Source organism: Cavia porcellus, unplaced genomic scaffold, assembly GCF_034190915.1.
Source record: "Cavia porcellus strain 051 isolate PalLab524CR breed Dunkin Hartley unplaced genomic scaffold, mCavPor4.1 scaffold_24, whole genome shotgun sequence".
Taxonomy (NCBI): Eukaryota; Metazoa; Chordata; class Mammalia; order Rodentia; family Caviidae; genus Cavia; species Cavia porcellus.
This window is the reverse complement of record NW_026947507.1, coordinates 52,958,130-52,977,411: the sequence shown is the minus strand read 5'-3', so window position 1 is coordinate 52,977,411 and position 19,282 is coordinate 52,958,130. Positions and strand designations below refer to the sequence as shown.

Sequence of the window (19,282 nt, the reverse complement as noted above, 5' to 3'; positions counted from 1 at the left end):
CGGTTGTTTGTTCACCTGTCTGTAGGAAGTATGAGGTGCTGACTCCGTTCAGCAGCTTAACTTGTGGTAGGGCCTCCAGATTTCCTGTGGAGCTCACAGCTCTTGGTCCTGCTCCTGGATGCACACAAGGACGTTTGGTCAGAAGTAAAATTCAGATTTGGGAGCCAGCTCCTTCTCCAAATGATTCATAGTATAGTTTATTATTTCTGATGTACAAGGTATATAAATATGGCATTTTTATGCAGCTATTCAGGAATGTTAAGAAATAACTAATAAAGGTCTGTCTTGTTTGTTGGGATGGAGACAGGTTCTGTGGGAAGGACCCCGCCGTCTGCTGCTATTTCTTGTGGCCCGGCAGTTACAGGTTTAATGTGCTCCCGCCATCACTCAGACTGGGTCAGGACATCCCGCTTCATGGAGTAAACATTTCTGTTGATTTGCAAAGTGTTTATTTGAACACCCTGGGGAGCAAAATGTGAAGCTATTCAAAACTGGAGCAATGTACTGAAATTGTCTGTCGAGCTCTTACTCAGTTGCAGCTTGTTTAAACTTTCCTTTTCGGTCCTAATTTCTGTAACTTGTAGAAAGCAAGAGCCCCACCGAGGGTGTGTCCACCCTGTGCTGCCCTGTGTCTGCCCACCACCTGGGCCAGCCGCCCCCTCAAGCTTTAGAGCATTTCCCAGGTGCTGTGCATGATGCCAAGGCCAGGTGGACAAAACACACCATGGAAGGCCGAGGAAACGCGGTTACCTTACAGTCCCAGGCTCGGTTCTGTTTATAAGGGGCATGCTAAGTTCCTTTCCTAGTTATAAGTAAACTTCATAGAGAAGAAAATCTATAGCTTATTATTACAAGCAGCCATTTACTTCTGATGAAACTGCCCTATAAAATAGATATAAAACCTCCTGTGCCACTAAATCTCAATTACACGGTTTGATGTGGGAACTGACCTGGGATACCTGGGAACAGAGCAGGGTGGAAGCCTCAGTGAAAAAGAACGCTGGACAGTGGGCCAGCCAGTCATCCAGTTTGTAATTGCACAAACACACACAAAAATACAGTGCTAACACACATACAAATACATACACTGCTACACACACACACACACACACACACACACACACACACACACACAGTCTGTAATGTTGGCTGATTGCTTTGTTTTTTTGTCATATTGAGCATTGAACTCAGGACCTCACACTTGCCAGACAGGTGCTGTTGCTACTGAGCTGTACCCCTGGCAATAGGCTGATTTTTAATAGCAACGTTTGCATTTTTATGTTCCGCTATCAAAAGTGACGAAGTGTTATTCCAGTTTTAATATGTTTAGAGTCTAATGTACATATCATGTCACAACTATTATCTTATTAATTATATAATTTATTAGTTTTTAAAAACTAAAAATCATTGCTTCTTATCCCAGCAGTCAGGAGGCTGAGGCAGGAGAATTGTTTGAAGTCGAAGTCAGCCTGAGCTACATAGTAAGTTCAAAGCCTGCCTCAACTACTTAGCCAGATGCTGTACTGTGTCAAAAAATAACCAAAAAGTCATTGGATAAATGACACTATTTTATGCAATCAGTTACAAACACAAAATATATGATATAAAATATATGCACACCAATTATATATATATTTATATATTTATATATATTGATATAGATAACTAGATACAGAATTAGACACAAATATCTGTGTATAAATTTCCAGATTTCATTGAGAATTGAGGTATTTGATCATTTTTATTAATTTTATTTAAATATAAAGTGATTAGAAAGACGTGTTTTTATTCAGTTATATTTTCATTATTTGTTAATATCAACTTGATATTTGTTAATTCTCAAATGATATCTTCACCCCTGTTTATGACTGAAAGAACAAACAACTTTTGAAGTACTTTAGCATTTTAAAGTCATCATAATCTTAGTAACATTAGAATCTGAATATCATGCTGTCATACTTATTTCCAATACCATCCTAAACCAAATGAGGTGAGATCAGTTCAGTGCAAGAGAATGTTCAGAATGGATGCAGAGGGTTTACAGTTGGGAGTCGTTATGTCTAAGATAAGAGAGGGAAGTTGAGGCAATTTTGTTTTGCCCTTTATCAGAAGACTGATTGTTGGCTCACAGAAAGCCATTAGTGCTCCTGATTAGTAGATGGTGTGTTACTGACCAGGCCGCAGTCCAATTTCTGCTATGAAGTTGCTGGATTCGCTCTGCACTCACACAACTGTAGCTGCCTAGAAAGAACTGGCTTTGCTGTCAGCAGTGGGTCCAGTGGAAACCCTGGCAGGGAGGAAAAGGGAGGAGGATAAACTCCAGGCTGATGCTGGGCGGCGGAGCTGCATGGCCCTGGCTTGGGAGGGGTCAGCGGGAGCCGCCGGGGGCCTGGGTTGACAGTTTCCTTCATAGTGAAATGGGTATTTTCATTTGTTAGTGAGGCAAATAAACCTCATCAGGGAGTGCTGGGAAGTCAGCAAACAGCAGCCTCTACCCTGAGGTTAAACAGGTGGAGTAGCAAAATGCCATTACTGTTTGAGATTCAAGATCTCAATTTTCATTTTTTATCTACTTAATTGTTTACATAATACATTTTGCATATTTCCTGTAATACCCTTTTGAATCCATCATCACTTGTGACACCAAATACTCATAATAGTATTTTATATAAACAAAAATTAAAACTTTTATACGAAAGTATATAACTTTTGTGTAACCTTTTAGAACATGATCTGATAGGTCAGGTTCTATACACAGGACTGAGAGACAGCTGGCTTCTCACATCCCTGTAACTGCTAAAGCCTCTGTCTCTATCTATCTATCTATCTATCTATCATCTATCTATCATCTATCTACAGGGGTAGAGTGTGTATATTACAGATATGTGTATATATATGTATATATATTATATATTATATATTTTTAGCATACACATACTCAAATATTAAATATTTTCCTTTGGTATTTTCTCAACACTTTTTAAACAGCTAAATAGTTTCAGATTTTTCTCAAGTTTGAAGCTGTGACATAACTGACTGAACATTTTCCCAATAACATTTCACTCTTTGGCCTCTCCCCAAGGTACTTAAATTGTCTGAAACAAACATAATATCACCATCAAGATATCACAGACTGTTTTAAAGACCTAAGTTACTTTAATACTGATGATCATGTGAGTTCACAGGCCCAGATAAGAGAGGTTACAGGCATGAGGTCTAAATAGATCTGGATATAGGTATAGAGCTAGCATACCTGAGTAGGTAACACACACGCCCGCATACACACACAATGCACTTAATGACCATTTTTAAAACAGAAAAAGGCTCTTTTCAGGACTTAGCTTTCTCTTCTGTGACTATTATACCTTAAGAATTAGAGAACTTCAAACATGTAAAGGAATTTTGTGAAGATAACAGGGACACCTCAGCATTCTTAAAACGTCCAGTTCTGGCAAAAAGAAATGTTGCCTTCTAGAAAATTTCCCAACAGATTGATCTTCATGATGTTTGGAGAAACTTGGAATTGTGGCTGGGAATTCAGGAAAAAGAACAACGATAATTATTCCTGCTGATGTTGTGAAACACAGGACAAACTGGTGCAGAAGACCCTGGTTCATTGTTTTCTGTGGATCAAAGAGTGATTGGTATCTCTGACAAAGTCAATGCTATTTTTATGAATGAAGCCAAGAAGGCTGATCTCTCTCCTCTCACTTCTACTTGCTCCAGTGTAGGAAGTGTTAATAAAAATGTACTTGTGTTAAATATGCCCATGTGTAATGTTTACAGTCATTCACTTGTGCTAGGGTTATCATGTCGCACAGTGGACCTAGTACTTACTGTACACACTTAATTATGAGAAATATTGTATACTACAATACCATGCAGTCATTTTATACATGGAAGACAGTAGTTACCCCCATCATTTTAAAGCAGGGGATTACAAACGTGATTTGTATAGATGATATATTACGTTTTTTTAGCTGTGGTGATAACAGACTTCTCTTGACTGAGGGTTGCAGCTTCTTCCTTGCTGATGGGATCCTTGCTTTCAGTTACACATTCTATTTTTTTTGCTTGAAAAATCCTTAATTTATTTTCTATGAATTTTTAAGTGTAGATTTCTTTACAGTGGAATAAGAATGTAAAGGCTTGTAAAATGATTTTGGAAGAAAATCTTTTTGGATTTTTATCACTGTCTTTGCAATCCAGTTATATTTAGCACTTTATTTCATGCCTTGATGTAGATGTCTGAATATATGTAAACTCAGTTTTTATTTTTTATTTTATTTTAAGTAATGTTTGTGGTACATAATAAATACACTCATTGTGAGATGTTTATACACATACATATATACAGATACACACATACACACATACAATCATATATATACATAATCACAATTCTTCTCACTTCCCCTTCCATTCCCTATGCCCCCCATTCCCAGATGCCTCCCATCTCCCCAAAGTCTACCTCCCTCTTTCCTATCTGTCCTTTATTTTGATCTTTATATTATTTATACATTGTGGCTTCTCATAAAAGAGAAACTGTGTGATATTTAACTTGTGTCTTACTTCCCTTGACAGTATGGGCCCAGGGTGCATCTGTTTCCCATGGATCCATCGTGTGTGTAATGACTAAATCATGACATGATAATAATGACACAGCTGATGGTCCTGGGCTTGAATCTGTGTACCCAGAGCCCTGTGTGGAGGTGCAGGAGAGCCCTGTGCCCACCTCTGGGAGGCACAGAATCAGCTCATCTGAGCTGGCCTGGGTGGGAAGTAGGTTTCCCAGATGTGAAATCTTAACACAACTTTTACTACATGACACTGAACTTCAGTTACCTGCAAAAAACTCAGATTTTCAAGTAGTGCTTTGGGCAGCTATAAGGAAACTGAGTCATTTAAAGATTTACCCTTCAGAATTTTTCTCTCTAAAGTGGTTTTCACTTCAGAAATGCTTTCTGATGTTTTCCCCACTTCCAATGGAAAGACCCAGCAGATCCTGGAAACGGAAGCCCCCAGGCTTGCAACAGTATGGTATCACACCAGAGCTACATAAAGGAGAAGAAAAGCTATTGCTTAAACATTTTCATTAGCTGGTGTTTTGCTTCAACCATTTATCACTGAACTCTGAAAAGAGTATTATGGTGAGTTCATGGAATTAAATCACATTTAAACAGAAATAATAACTATATATCATATACACTCGTCAATGCACTGAGAAACATATGGATGCACAGACATTCTGCGTGTGCATTGGTATATGTGCACACGCATGTTTAACACAGTCTGAGAAGCAGTATCAGGCTGGTCCAAAGCTTGGACTCTAGATAAATCACCTTCACCAATACATACCCAGGTGATATTGATGAAATCAATTTCTCTGTGCCATATTTCTTTAATTTTTAAGATGGAAATAATTTTGCCTTACTCATAATAGTGCTTACCTTCATTCAGTAATCTCAGCTTTGTATAATGACTGGACTAACTGAATGCTCAAATAGACGTGTGCAAAATATTTGTGCACACAGACAGAGCAGCGGGGTACAAAATTCAGCAGTGCTTGTAATGCTTAGAATTCCAAGTTCCAGGTATGAAATGTGTCTTATAGCTTGACAGAATTTATCGTTTTGAACTTGTCACGTTTATCTCTGCTGCATTAATGGGAGTCTACGGCGAAACTCCTAAAGCCGATGGGAATACCTTATCTTACTGCACTCACCCTGGAGAGCCGCAGACCTCTCTGTCAACAGGAAAACAAACACTGTGAATATCTCTTTCACAGCATCTCCATATCTCTTTGAATTCTGTAATATGGGTACTTTGAAGGACACAGAAGATTGGTATTTACCGTGCTGGAAGTAGCATAGCGCACGATAAATTTGACACTGTTCCTGCTGCCACTGGAAATGGAATTCTCTCGTGTTCCTCGCTGCTATGGTGCCTCGGCAGGACACGGTGCTGATCTTAATCACATTCCAGGTTTCATTTCAGCCTCTGATTAGCCTTTCATAGTCAGAGAGAGTGAGCCTGTCATTCCATTTCCCATCCTCATGAAACTGAACTTTTACAAAAGAGATGTCATGGAGAGTTTGAGAAGTTTTATTGACATCTTCCATGTAGCTGCTTTGCTCGGATCACACAAGAGTGGCAGGAAGCCTTTGCTCACATGTTGCTTTCAGGATTCAGAGCAGCACCTAGGAGGGGAAGGAGACGGAAATGACCTTGCCGTGCAGTCACCAGGAAGCCCCGTGGATCCCCCAGAAACCCTGTCTGTGGCTCCTCCGATCCCGACTCTTTTGGAAGGAAAAGTCAGTGATGGTGTTGGCCTTATTAATTCATTGCCTCAGATAAGGTCAGGAAAGCTGATAGGCAAAGCGCAGGAGATGAGAGTGAAGTTTTACCCTGTTTAAATTTATCAAGAACAACTTTATATAAAAGCACACAAATATGTATTAAGATCAAACTGAAAGCTGCCTATACATTGCTTCTATGATGACACGAGTCATATTTTTAGATTGTTTATCAACTTTTTTGAAGAAAAATCTGCATTTTTATCTAGTTGACAAGTTTCAAATTCTCCAGATGGCAGCTTTAATATATTTAATATGATTGTGCTGTTAAAAAATAGCAATAGAATTTTCTGTAACGAAAGTCATTTGCAAAGGGAAAACAATGCCATATGATACATGAAAATAAGAACATCGCAAGCTATTTTTGTTATTTTCTGTCTATTGAATTCTCAGTAAATGCAAAATCAGAACTGAACAAATGGGCGAAGCTGATGCTGTCCGTAGTGACCCACCTTCCCCTTTTCTCAGCGACCCTTACTAAGGTGGCCAGCCCACCCTTTTGTCTGCTCTTCCAGGTATCAGGGATATTGGTCATGTAAAGTTGTTTTTGTTGTTACCTGATCAGCAGGTGATTCAGAAGTGAATTAGAAAAAGCCATGTCAGGGGCATCGCTCCATCAGCTCTGCCTAGGGCCTCTTTGAATCCGTGTCTCAGGGTCATTTCAGATTACTCTAAATCAGTGATGATGAATTCTCTCAGAAACTGTGAAGATGATTAGATCACCTCATCACCTCTTTCTATGCCCACTGCCACGCCACGCCTGCCCTCCTTAGGGCTGAGGGCAGTGTTCTAAACTGCTTTGTGCTCACGGTGTGCCCTCAGTGCTTCTGGAATGAGCTACAAAAAGCCTGTGGACTCTGTCTTCTGAATGCCAGGCACTTCCACGTTGTAAATGTTGACTCATTTAGCATGGTCTGTGTCATGTAAGACTTTGTTGTGAAGATGCTGAAAATTCAAGGTCAGGTGGATGCTTTAGCCTCCCTAACTCTTACCTGTCATGTGTTTGGAGTGAACCATGGAAACTGCCTAAAGCAGCTGTCATTTTGCTGTGTTCCAGCTCTTCAGGAAAGTTAGATTGGCACTGAGTGAAATCACAGACTCTATGGAGAAATCAAAACAGAGATGTCTACCAACAGGCCTGCATGGTGATCTTCCTACTTTATTTCACTTGAGTATAAGGAAACTTTAAACTTCATAAATGAAACTGAGACACTGTGAGGGTGTGAAACTGTTTTACAGCAGAACTCATAATAAATGTCTTTTTTTGTGACTTCACAGGAATATCATTGTATTAACTGTGTTAATGAAACTTTAGCTCATTTTTTCCCAAAAATGTTCTGCTGTAGCTGTGAACTCATCTGTACTGTGACTGGCACAATTTATAATAATAGAGCCATAGTAATAATTATGATTATTTTATGTGGCTCTCAATGATTATGTGAAGCTTAAAACTATAGAGTTATGAATGAAAATAGACATTAGCATATCCTTTGATCTTTTATTTTGTCCCAAGGATAAAGAGCCTCTTATATCTACTTGGTAAGTGAACTAAGGAAATATTTGATAATAAAGTGGACATTTTAAAGTCGTGAAATCAATAGTGTAGCATTCTACAGTATTCAGCTATTAATGGTTTGTGTCTAAAAATGTGGATATCAGAGTTAGAATGACCAGGGTTTGATTTTAGCTTTAAAATCATGATCTTGGACATGTTCTTTTGAATAAATCAGTTTACTTACCTGTGAAATAAAATGATGACAGGTAGTCCTAATATAACCGAGAACTTAAAAGTAGGCATTAACTTCACCAACACATTTAAGTGCTTATTGTACTCCATAGTATAATAAGTATGCAACAACTTTAAGTAAATATTATGTCAGAAACAGCATACTCTTTGTTCAGTAAGAGGGCAGACATTTGTATTATGATAAACAGATATCAGTAGCAAATAAACTTTTTAAAATTTACTACTAAAATCATTATTGACTACATACACAGACACATACAGTTAGCTTTTGAACACAAAGTTCAAGCTAAAGAAATAGGTTACTTGATAAAGTCAAGTCAACAATACATAATATTTTTGTGTTCTGGTGTTTATTGTGCTTTAAAACTAATATATGTTAGTCATCAACTTGTCTTTTTATGGCATGAGTATTGACTTTGAAATGGTTATAAATTGCTCTGCAAAATGAACAGCTGTGAGAAATATAAGTGATTCAGTTATCACAACAACCAGAATATTAGGTGGCATATTTAGAATTATACACAAATGAACTTTTTACCAATAAACTGGAGAAAGTCTAAAATTAACTATTTATCACTTGTGCATCCTTAAATAACCGTATTAATTCCCCCTCAGAAAAATGTGAGAACTGTTTCACGATAAATACCGTTACAGTAGGTCAGCCACACAACTTGGAAGAAAACACACTTCTGTTTGAGACTTTTGAAAATGTACCCCAATCTTCACTAGTGTGTTCTTAGAAATCTACAGTCTGCTTAACTATATAAATAGTTTTTGAAATAAATGTTATTATCACTTTTGAGAGGTAGGAAGAAGTAAACAAAGTAAGTGGTACTGTTTGCTGTCAGTTCTTCTGTCTTAGTACTGAACCAGATTTGAACATGGGGCTTTAAAACAGCAGGAAAACACTCATTTATAAAGTTCTCCTCCAAATAATTAAGATTTTTCAGGGATATTGGCCATGGTATAATTTGTATCTGTAACCAATGAAATTAGAAACATTTGGTCTTCTGAAATGCAACATGCTAACAAGAAAAGAAATTTAGAATGATACTTATAGTAAAATAGCAATGTCTGAACCCTTGTGTTTGATAATCTAAATGTGAATGAGTAGCAGCCTGGGCATTTTAATAGATACTCTCCCCATACTGTCACCTCTCATTAATCTTCGGGAGTGCTTTCAGTTCAGGTATCATAATATCTCGTTTTACACATGAAAAAACTAAAATTCTTAGAGACTAGGGGAACTTCTATGGTCTCATAATGAGTTAGAGCTAAGTGTGATTTTCTAATTTTAAAATTTGAAACAGAACCAGTAAGGTATTTTGACTTAAATTAGAATCAGAGCAGTAGGAATCATATCCCCTTTATGGTTTTTGGGGATGGTACTGATGGTTTTGGTAGCATTAGTTTTGATTGAGATGTTGCTAATGTTCTTTTTCTTCTTGTCCTTCTCCTTCTCCTTCTCCTCCTCCTCCTCCTCCTCCTTCTTCTCTTCCTCCTCCTTCTTCTCCTTTTTCCTTTCTAAATAAAACAACTCTATAGAAAGCAGAAAATTCTTGGTTGAATTTGATTAGACTGACTTGTTATATCCAATTCATTTTTGCCAGACACCCTGTGATGGTATTTTGATAATTTCAATTAACACTCATGTGCACAAGCACACACACCGCAAACACATATGGACATGCATTGGAGTAAATCCAGTTATTCAAGTGTAACTAACATTCTCCTGCTCTTCCTCTTCCTCTTCTTTCTCTTCCAGTCCTGAGAATTGAAGCCAGGTCTTTCATACTCAGCTAATTCCCCACCCCTTTTAGATTTAACTCTTGTCTGAGACAGGGTTTTGCTAAATTGCATATTTCCCAGGATGAGCAGCTTATGATCCTCTAGCTTCAGCCTCCCACAGTGCTAGAATCATAGGCAAGTACCAGCATGGCAGCCTTAGAAACTCCTCTGTGTTCTTCCTAATGTCCTGAGCTCTGTTATCCTTGTCCACACTTCACACATATAATTATTGAGTCCCTATTTCAAGTTTATCCTCATTTTATATATAAAGATATCTTCCTAGTAACAGGACAGAGACTTTTTGGTACTATATATTTGGTAGTGCTTTTTGGTACTATACTTTTTCCTTCACATAACATTTAAAAACCGACCTGTGTTTTCTTGTTTGTCCGCTCTGAGTAACACAGAGAATGAGAAAAAAGGGAAATCCTCCAGCATTTTTACCTATCCTTTTGATTTCTAATATCATGATACTTTAGGTGTTATTATAAGCACATCAGTGCCTCAGCCATGTTGTAAAGACTCCATATACCTCTAAGGTCCTCCAGCTTTCTGGGGGATAGGCTTAAAAATACAAGGAGCTAGAAAGGGGTGTCATTTTCAACTTGAGGCAGTCAGCTCTGGAATAGGGATCTCTGCAGTTTGCTGAAGGACGGGAGGTGGAAAATGACCACAGCTACAGCCAGCAACCTGGCAGCATGGACAGATAGCAGTGGCCAAGCAGAACTAGCAGCTTTACAAAGAGAGCAGACAGCCTGGAGAGGGAAATTCTGTGCTGGGAGTTGGGTACGGGGAAAACCAGAATCCCAGTGAAAAGTCCCTTGGGATGTGACATCCTGCTATGGAGCAAAGCCCTCATCTTATCTGGGAGACAGTGCCAGAAGTCTCCATTTCTGATTCTGAGTGGTTTTCAAAGGCCTCCAGGGACAAGGTTCAGCGAGTGGAGGGAGAAGCTGGCTGCGCTTGAATGGGCTGCAAGAGAGTCACCGGCGGTTCCTGCAGACAGATCCTGACAGATGGCCCTACCGCAGCGCAGGCAGGAAGTTCATCTAAACTTTCATAGTGCCAAAAGATAAAAAAGAACTCAGACACATGCTGGAAGCAGTTCTTCTCCTTTCAGTTTTCATCTCTGAATTTTCCTAGTATTTTGCATTTTCTGTGCCCCCACAGACTGATTTCACTCCTTAGGTGAGCTCTCGTGCCTGGGCAAGCAATTAAAATGCAACCCAAGCAATGTAAACTAAGTGCAGATGCAAGCTAAAATCGTGTTTTATGTTGAATCCTGTAAGTTCATGATTTATATTTAATTAACTTTTGGCGAGTTTTGCCATTTCCCTGCAGCCAGGTTATTAACGCCAATGGATTTAGGGTGGTAGCTCACTCTCCGTGTCTGCCCGTGTCTGCCCTTGGAATCTGAGTCCCTCTTGTCGCTTTTATCTAAAAGTCTTGGCTATCATTAGGTGTAGATTCTTGCAGGGGTCTGGAGATACTGCAAGAGGAAGAGACACAGCCTGTAGAACTGAAATATCCATAGAAAAGTTTAATATCAACTTATAATTTAATACACAAACTTAATTTGGTTGTCTTTCTTCTTTAACAATATATTATTTTGAAAAAAAGGAAATATTCTCTACCTAATAGAATCAAGAGCATACTTGTTTCCTCTCAAAATTTGTGCATTAAATTTTATTTCATGTTATCTGTTCTATTCACAAGTTAAAATGAAAGGCTATGGGTGGCTGGGGATTTACAGCAGCATGAGCGCCTGCCTTGAAAGTATGTGGTAGTGAGTTCGAACTCGGGTAATTATGAAAAAAAAAATGAAAGCCTGTGAATAAAGTGACAATGCTATTTGAGAGAAATCAATTAAGAAATTTTAATAAAATTTGTTAGCCTTTTTAATTGGGATATTTACTTAAAATGAAAAAAGAAATTCAGGTTATTAGTAAGGCATAATGTCTCAATGCTACCAGTTTTGAGTCCTATCAGTTGAGAAAATTACCTGTAAACATTTTGTCTTTCAGAAAAAACATCCTTTCTGTTATACCTGTAATTCATGATATTAATGTTGAAGAGCAATATATATCTCAGCAGTGCAAAGTTTTCCATTTACTATGCAAATATTTGAAAAAAATGATTTCAATATAAATACTCTTCTAAGAGAGAAAATTGAGCTTACCAGTTTTTACATAATTGTGCCCAGTTTTCTGATATGTATGTTCCTCAGTACTGACTGAATTTCTCTCAGTTCAGAAAGCCAGTAAGTTTACTTATTTGGAAGACATTGGGCTATTCTGTCTGATGATCAATTATTGTCAATGAAATAATAAAGTACTCATCATACCCACCAGGATTTTGAAAATTTTGTCATCTTTAGTATATTCTATTAGGGCCAGGAATTAAGCTCAGTGGCATAAGCTCCTGCCTAGCAAAATGAGGTGATGAGTTCGATCTCTGGTAGCAAAAAAAGAATATATTTTAATTTATTAACTGTCTCTATCAAAATTCACTTTTATTATAGTGCAAAGTAAATTGGCAATTTTCATGCCTTCTACTTCATACATACATTTTAAAAATGAATGATATTTCTTACAGTATTTATGATTTTGCAACCAGAATTGACCCTGTGTTTCTACTTTGGGGCTTAGTCTATGGACACACCACCATACACTTAGAAGGTTGTTGAATGTATTCTTGGTGTTAGAGCCAAAATTAAAAACAAGTAAGTATCAAATTTAAAAGGGAATCCTTCAGTAAGAGTAAAATGAGTTAGATCCATGAACTGAAGTTTTGCTAAGATGGAAAACCTTATGAAATATCACTGATTGAGAAACATAAGTTGAAAGTGCCTACTCCTGAAAGGAAAGAGAGGATCCATTTATGCAAATAAACGTGACACGAAAGGTTTTTACACAGGTGTGTATCACCTGCATCTGCCCTGGCACGCACATTCTGGACTCTGCATGAAAGCCTTTGTAGTCAGTCCTGATGGTCCAGGCTGCCACAGGCTGCAGCTGGGGAAGCAGTGAGATCCGTGGCCACTCACAAATTTATGAAAGTAGTTCGGGAAGGTGATGCCATGCTCTGGTTTGAGGCAAGTGTAACTTTTATAACAGTGTCAGAGAAAGAAAAAGAAATTGAATTATCATTTATAGACACAGAAACCTCAATTAAAGTTTCATTTTCCTTAAATTTTATAAGTAAAATTCAACAGAAACTTTGAAAATTTACTAATTTACTAGGTATTATAAAAAGGTAACCAGATACTGACAAAAACCTTGGTTATACCAGTAGATACTTAAATAGTAATTGGTAAAGATTTGCCCCCTATTTCTGTTAAAAATAAAGCTTTATAAAAAATAATGATGAAGGAGTACGCAATTACTGTGACAGCGGAGAATTGCAAGCAATATATTATTCTTTAGAAAGCTACCCTGTAGGGTACGAGCAAAAGGAATCACAATTTATATTTAACTAAATAAGCACATGAAAGATTTATACCAGAAGAATTTTATATGGAAATAACACATAGACATAAACAACAATGGTGTGTGTTTTTCCAGATTGTAGCTCAGTTATATACCGAGTGACTTGAAGGACACTGGATACATACACTGAAGAAAGCCCTGCGGGCAAAACCAGAATAACACAGAGAACAGACTCTCAAGGAGACAAAAATGAACAAAACTCTGGAGGTTTTCCTTGACCAAAGCTGGTATAATGTAATGAGCTGACAGATGTAACCAGAGATTTTCAGTACTATTCCAAAATAAATAGAGTATTAAAATAGCATGCGTCCTATCCCAGCATAGTGTGTGCAATAACCCACAGTCTGCATCGGGACCAGATCTGAGTGCGTGGAACCTCTCAGAGCTTCCCGCCACCCGCTGCTGCTGCTGCTGCGCGCCTGCTACAGGAAAAGCGGCTTTTGAATTGAGGTCTGGGTTCCACCTGTGCACTTAACCACTTTTTCTTCACCTCAGGACGATCACTGGGTCATTCTACAATTTTATTTCCTAATTTACAAAAAAGACAATAATATTTACCTCTCTGGATTGTTTTCATGCCTGGGGAAGCCTACGTAAATGCCCAGTAAGGAGCAGGCATTTTAACAAATACTTATTCTTTCCTTTTCAACCCAAGAACAATTCCCCCAAGCCCTGCCATGGAAAAGTCTTACAAAATACAAACGTTCTCATAACTACTGACTCCTTATATTCCCTGATGTTTGCAAAACATCTTCTGTTCTTGAGTCCCAGCTCCATGTGTATAACCTTTAGACCTAGCTCTGTATGATAGGACCATAAAAATCAAAGTTGTAACAGATGAAGAATTATACATGAACTTTGTCTTACTAGTAAGAAACTACTAGTTCTGTCATGCAAATCCTGATGAATGTGGGGAGAAGTTCATTTTAGCCTTGCAGACTCAGCGAGGACATCATCATTGTTGTATTTTTATAATTAATGCGGGTATTGCTCTTCTCCTCCATAATTGGCTCATTTATCGAGACATTCCCCACTGTTTGACTGATGTGTTTCATCCTCTATCCTTTTTCCCTGCTGTTTCCCCACAGTTATGATGCTCAAAATTTATAGAGCTTTTATTTTTCTTGCTGTTATTTCACATTTCTACTTTCTGCCTTTTGCTAGGGTGAGAAGAGGAGACGTTCACCTTGGTTTGCGTTTCTGGAGAGGTGTCTAGGACAAGTCTCCCAGAAACCCCGCTTAGGCTGTAGTACCGTTCATAGAGTCCAATAAAGCCCTGCCCCAAATGGGTCCCAGTTTTGCACATTTATGACTGTGTACAATAGTTGAAGGAATCTTTCGGCATTTTGAAAGCAGTTCAAGATTCATGAGGTTTATACAGTGGATATAAATCCAAGTTCAGTGGCAGTCTGTGGCATTCAACTTTTTCGTTACAGTCTTGTTGGGACCCTGGTGCCTGTCGTGGGTTTGACATGTGCAGTTGGGAATAAACCAAGGTTCTTCTTGTCTGCTTTTATAAATCACGACCAAGAAGCAGCAAGAATGAGGACCAGCCCATTGGGGAGTGGTGGCTGTCACCGTGCACACCATGCACTGTGCCTTAGCAAACCCACATGCTGGGCAAACATTTCTGGTGAATTCTTTTTTTTTTTCTCTTTCTATGCCTGATAGGGAAATGTGCTACTCATCTACAAACTTCCGTAGAAATAATAATCATTCAAAGTCTTCAAACTAAGCTCCAGGTATTTAATTTAAAATTTCACTGCCCATTTGGAGAATCAGTACTTCCTTCTAACCACAGATACCAAAACATGGTGGTGTTAGTAATGCAGGAATCTCCAACCATTTGTCTTTTTTTTTTTTTTCCAACTATTTGTCTTTAAAATCTGGCTGAAAAAGTAAGATTGCATGTTGCTATCGAATGAGTCCATTTGTGGTGTTTTTTTCTGAAGAGCTCTTTACTTTCCACCCTGGGTAGGCAGGAGGAATACAGCCACCAAACTGCTTTGTCTCCTTAGATTGAATGAACAACTTGCCAGCTATCTGGATTTCACTTTCCCTGTTGTGTGGTTATCTGGTTGATTTTGTTATCTTTTTACTGCTTGGATTTTTATGTGTCTTTCCTTATAAACATGCCAGGATAGATGAAAGGAGCATACTTTGAAGCAACCTGGCTTGATTTTCTAAGAATGATTGATGACTTTTTCATCTCATGGGTCTAAGTTCCTTTTTATCTCCTTTCTTGTACCGTGTTGCTGGAAGTAACTGTGTAGGACAAAAAGTCATATTTGATTTTTAACCCACTGTGATGAGGATCAAAAGGACCCTTCAGTTCTGGTAGAAGGTCTGCATTTTGCAGTGAGGAATCAGGACCCCAATAAGAGGAAGTTTTCAGGGGACGTCTGCAGTTGCTGACTGGCAGGTGTGTCTAGGACCCAGGGGTCTCACTGATGTTTTATTCCTTTATACCACGCACCCCTGGTTCTGCTCCTAACCTAGGAGTGCCCTCTGTGCAGACCCCAACAGCAAGCCCTTGCTGTGAAGCTGCCTCACGTGCTGGCGGATGACTTCTGGTGTTTGACAGTGCACCTGACAGAGTAATTTCTCCTGTGACTGCTCAGATGACATCTTGCAAATACTGCTTGATGCCACCACAAAATCACCCTGAAAGGACTGTCAGTTTCTGTGGATCCACATAGACAGAGGCTTCCTTTGAAATGTATCCGCAAATGTCACTCTCACTGTTAAAGACAAATGCCAGATGTCCTCGCGGAGTGATAATTGCTAATTATAACGTCAACCAGATCCTTTGTCTCTCGCCCCCATGACGTTTCTCATATGCGCTGATCTGTCGCTTCTGTTTTGTTCTTCCAGGTTTGTGTGCTGGAGAGGCAAATATTCGACTTCCTTGGATACCAGTGGGCACCTATCCTCGCAAATTTTGTACATATTATTATCGTCATTCTTGGCCTATTTGGAACTATTCAGTATAGACCTCGTTACATAACAGGAGTAAGTATGATTTCTGCCTTTTCTACCTTACTGAAATAAAGAGTGGTGGCTAAAATACTAGCGCCTGGCAACATGGCACATGCCCCTCTCCTAGGGATATGCCTGCCCTCCCTTCTGTCCTATTGCTTATTTTCAGATTCACATGACATTAACAGGAATGGAAAATGTCATGTCTCAAGCATTAGATTGTGAATGTAATCAGATTGTATTTCCACACTTTGAACTTGCAGCAAAATATTCACCTATGATTACAAACAGACATGTGACCCTGTGTTTCTAACCTATAAAGCTGTGGTCTCTGAATTAATAGGCTTGGTGGTAAATTTTTCCCATTTTAAATCATTTCATTTTATAAATTGAATAAAATAGTGTAGAATCAGTACAAACCAACACACAATTAATGTGCAAATATTAATGCATTGGGGCTCATATTTGAAATACTCAAAAGCCAGAATATTCTGGACCATTGTCTCTGCGGTCTCCATAATTATCTTTTTGGCTCAGAGGTAGTATTTTGCATTTCTACACAAGTTAAACCTAACATAAAAGTGAGATCCAACTGTGTCGCAGTTGCTATGGGAACCATAATTTAGCTTTTGAGTTTTTTTTTTAACTTTTTCTGTGTGCCTCAGCTCTCAGGTCTCCTTCATTAATATAGATTTCTTCTTTAGTTTCATCTTTTTTCCTCAAATTTCTTCTGTTTTCGGCAAGGTAAAGGTCGCTAGGCATTTCCTATAAATCACAAAGTGGGGATGTGGTAAGCACACACACAGACATGAGTGCAGCTTAGGGCCCCACAGCACGCCCCACGCCACGCTGCAGGCCTCCCTGGCTCCACAAAACGTGCCCTCATGTGCCCTGCACTCTGCCTTCCAGGTGGAGCACGGTACACCGACTGGTACTGAGGCCAGCGCTATGGTGGGGCCGGCTCACGGGACAAACTGTGGGAGAAGGAGTGAGGAACCATTGTCTTCTCCTGCAGGACCCTGCCTCAGAGATGGAGCCACACAGGTCACGGCCAAGGCTAGCTGGTTACCCCCGTCTTGTAGGAAGTGCCCTTGTTCTGTTGCGGGGCCATGAGGTCCCTTACAGATGTGATGGCAGCATTGTCCAGCTTCTTGCATAAACCGTGGTTTGTGCTGGCATGGGAGGGACAGTACCATGACTGGTGTGGGTCCCCTGAAGTGGGGTGGCCAGCGCTGAAGTCTCTGTGACTGGTTCACCTGCCTCCAGCTTCGTTATCTTTATGCACAAAGCAATGATTGCATTAGGTCATGATTACTTCACAAGTTGATGGATTATTGTGAAATTCTTAACTTTCCTTTCATTAAACTCTGTGCCCCTTTCATTATTTTATTTGTATAAAAATGCTGATGTGAGTTTCATTATATAAATCTGCTTAATCTCTTTCTGATGAAGTGATTTGTATAAAAATCTAGATGGGGATCAAAATGTTGAATGCTTCAAAAATTCGGAGCTTTCTGTTGAGGAAAAAGTGAGGTAGTTCATGAAGGGTCCTTATCACAGAGCCTAGGGACTAAGAAACATTCAGCACGTGTTAGTGATGGTATTTTTCTTACTGTTATTTTGAAGTAATACTAAAATGCCTAATGGAACAATAGACTGGAAGGAAACCAAAAACAGAGCAAGCTCTTCCTATCTCTCTCCTTTTTATTACACAGTGGTGTGACTCCTAAAACATCGTAGGACTTCTACCTATTCAACTGCAATCTCTTCCTTGTAGATGGACGATGTGGTCTCTTCCTTGTAGATGGTGCTTTAACCACACTGGTGGACACAATTTGAAACCCTTTTGAGCTTCAGTAGAAAGAAGATACAGAGATATGCTAGGGACTGGCTCTTTTCTTTTGTGGGGTAGAAAGTACCCTCAGGTGGATCTTTTCCCAATGTTGTGTCTTACTTTGAGAATCCTTAATTCCTGTTTGCTGGCCAGCACTTATGCCACTGAGCTAAATCCCTAGCACCCATTTTGAGAATTCTTTGCTAGCTCAAGATACTCTGAAAATCCGAGAGTGCAACTTGGTGAGGCATAGGTTAGAAACATAGCTTCTGATTTCTACTTGAATCTTACTTCTTCAGCCCTGTTCTATTAAAATACAAAGCTCCATCTGGGTAAAAGATGATTGTGGACTCTGTCACCCAACTGCTTGCAAATTATCTTCAGATCATCAAGTCCATCAACATGTTGTCTGTCTTGCCAACTACTTTGAGCTGTGGCCAAGAAACCTGTGCTGAATGATGACCATGAAACCCCAAGAGCCCCCCAGTCATCTCCTCCCTGCCCTTCCCACCTCCCCCATGCTAAGGCCATCTCCTTTCTGGCCTTCTGGGCTCCGCCTGATGCCTTTATTGAATCCAGCACTGCGCCTTCCAGGTTTGCTTTACGGTATCACTCAGTTCCTGGTAATAAAATTCTGTCTTCCCTGCTTTTGTGTAATTTACGTGGTCGAAGGCCAAAGGCAAATTCAGGAAAATAAGGAATTAGCTATAAAAATGGAACATGGAACTTTAGTTTGCCTAAAGATGACAAAAGGAATTAGAGGTAAATGAATCTTAAGTGGAATCAAAAATGAGAGAAATTCTGCTGCACACAAGATCTTGGTGTGGAAGGAAGATGCGGGATTTGGGGGCATGCTGGACTGATAACAATTTGTTTATTGCTGCACTCAGGAAATTCTGTAGAATCTCTGCACTGGAGATTTCGATTTTAGCAACGAAGTACATTTCTCTCTCCATTAAAATATAGGATTTTATGACTTCTGTATTGGACTTTTTTTTAAATAAAATATACATTGCAGCATAAAAATAAACAAACACTTGCATAAATCTCATGGCTGAAAGTTATTAATATTTTGCAGATTTCCTTCATT

General features: G+C 39.0%; 1 protein-coding gene across 8 annotated transcripts in view; it reads left to right on the top strand.

The window, feature by feature from the left end:
• Positions 1 to 19,282, top strand: part of Nkain2 (sodium/potassium transporting ATPase interacting 2) — a 945,741-nt gene that overhangs the window by 401,285 nt on the left and 525,174 nt on the right. For all 8 annotated transcript variants that reach the window (XR_010042736.1, XR_010042735.1, XR_001199302.3 and 5 more), the window contains one exon: positions 16,254 to 16,391. Coding sequence is in view for 2 of the 8 variants with exons in the window: in XM_063235057.1 (XP_063091127.1) it covers positions 16,254 to 16,391 (138 nt within the window). In the remaining 6 variants the exon portion in view is untranslated. The remainder of the gene's footprint in view (positions 1 to 16,253; positions 16,392 to 19,282) is intronic.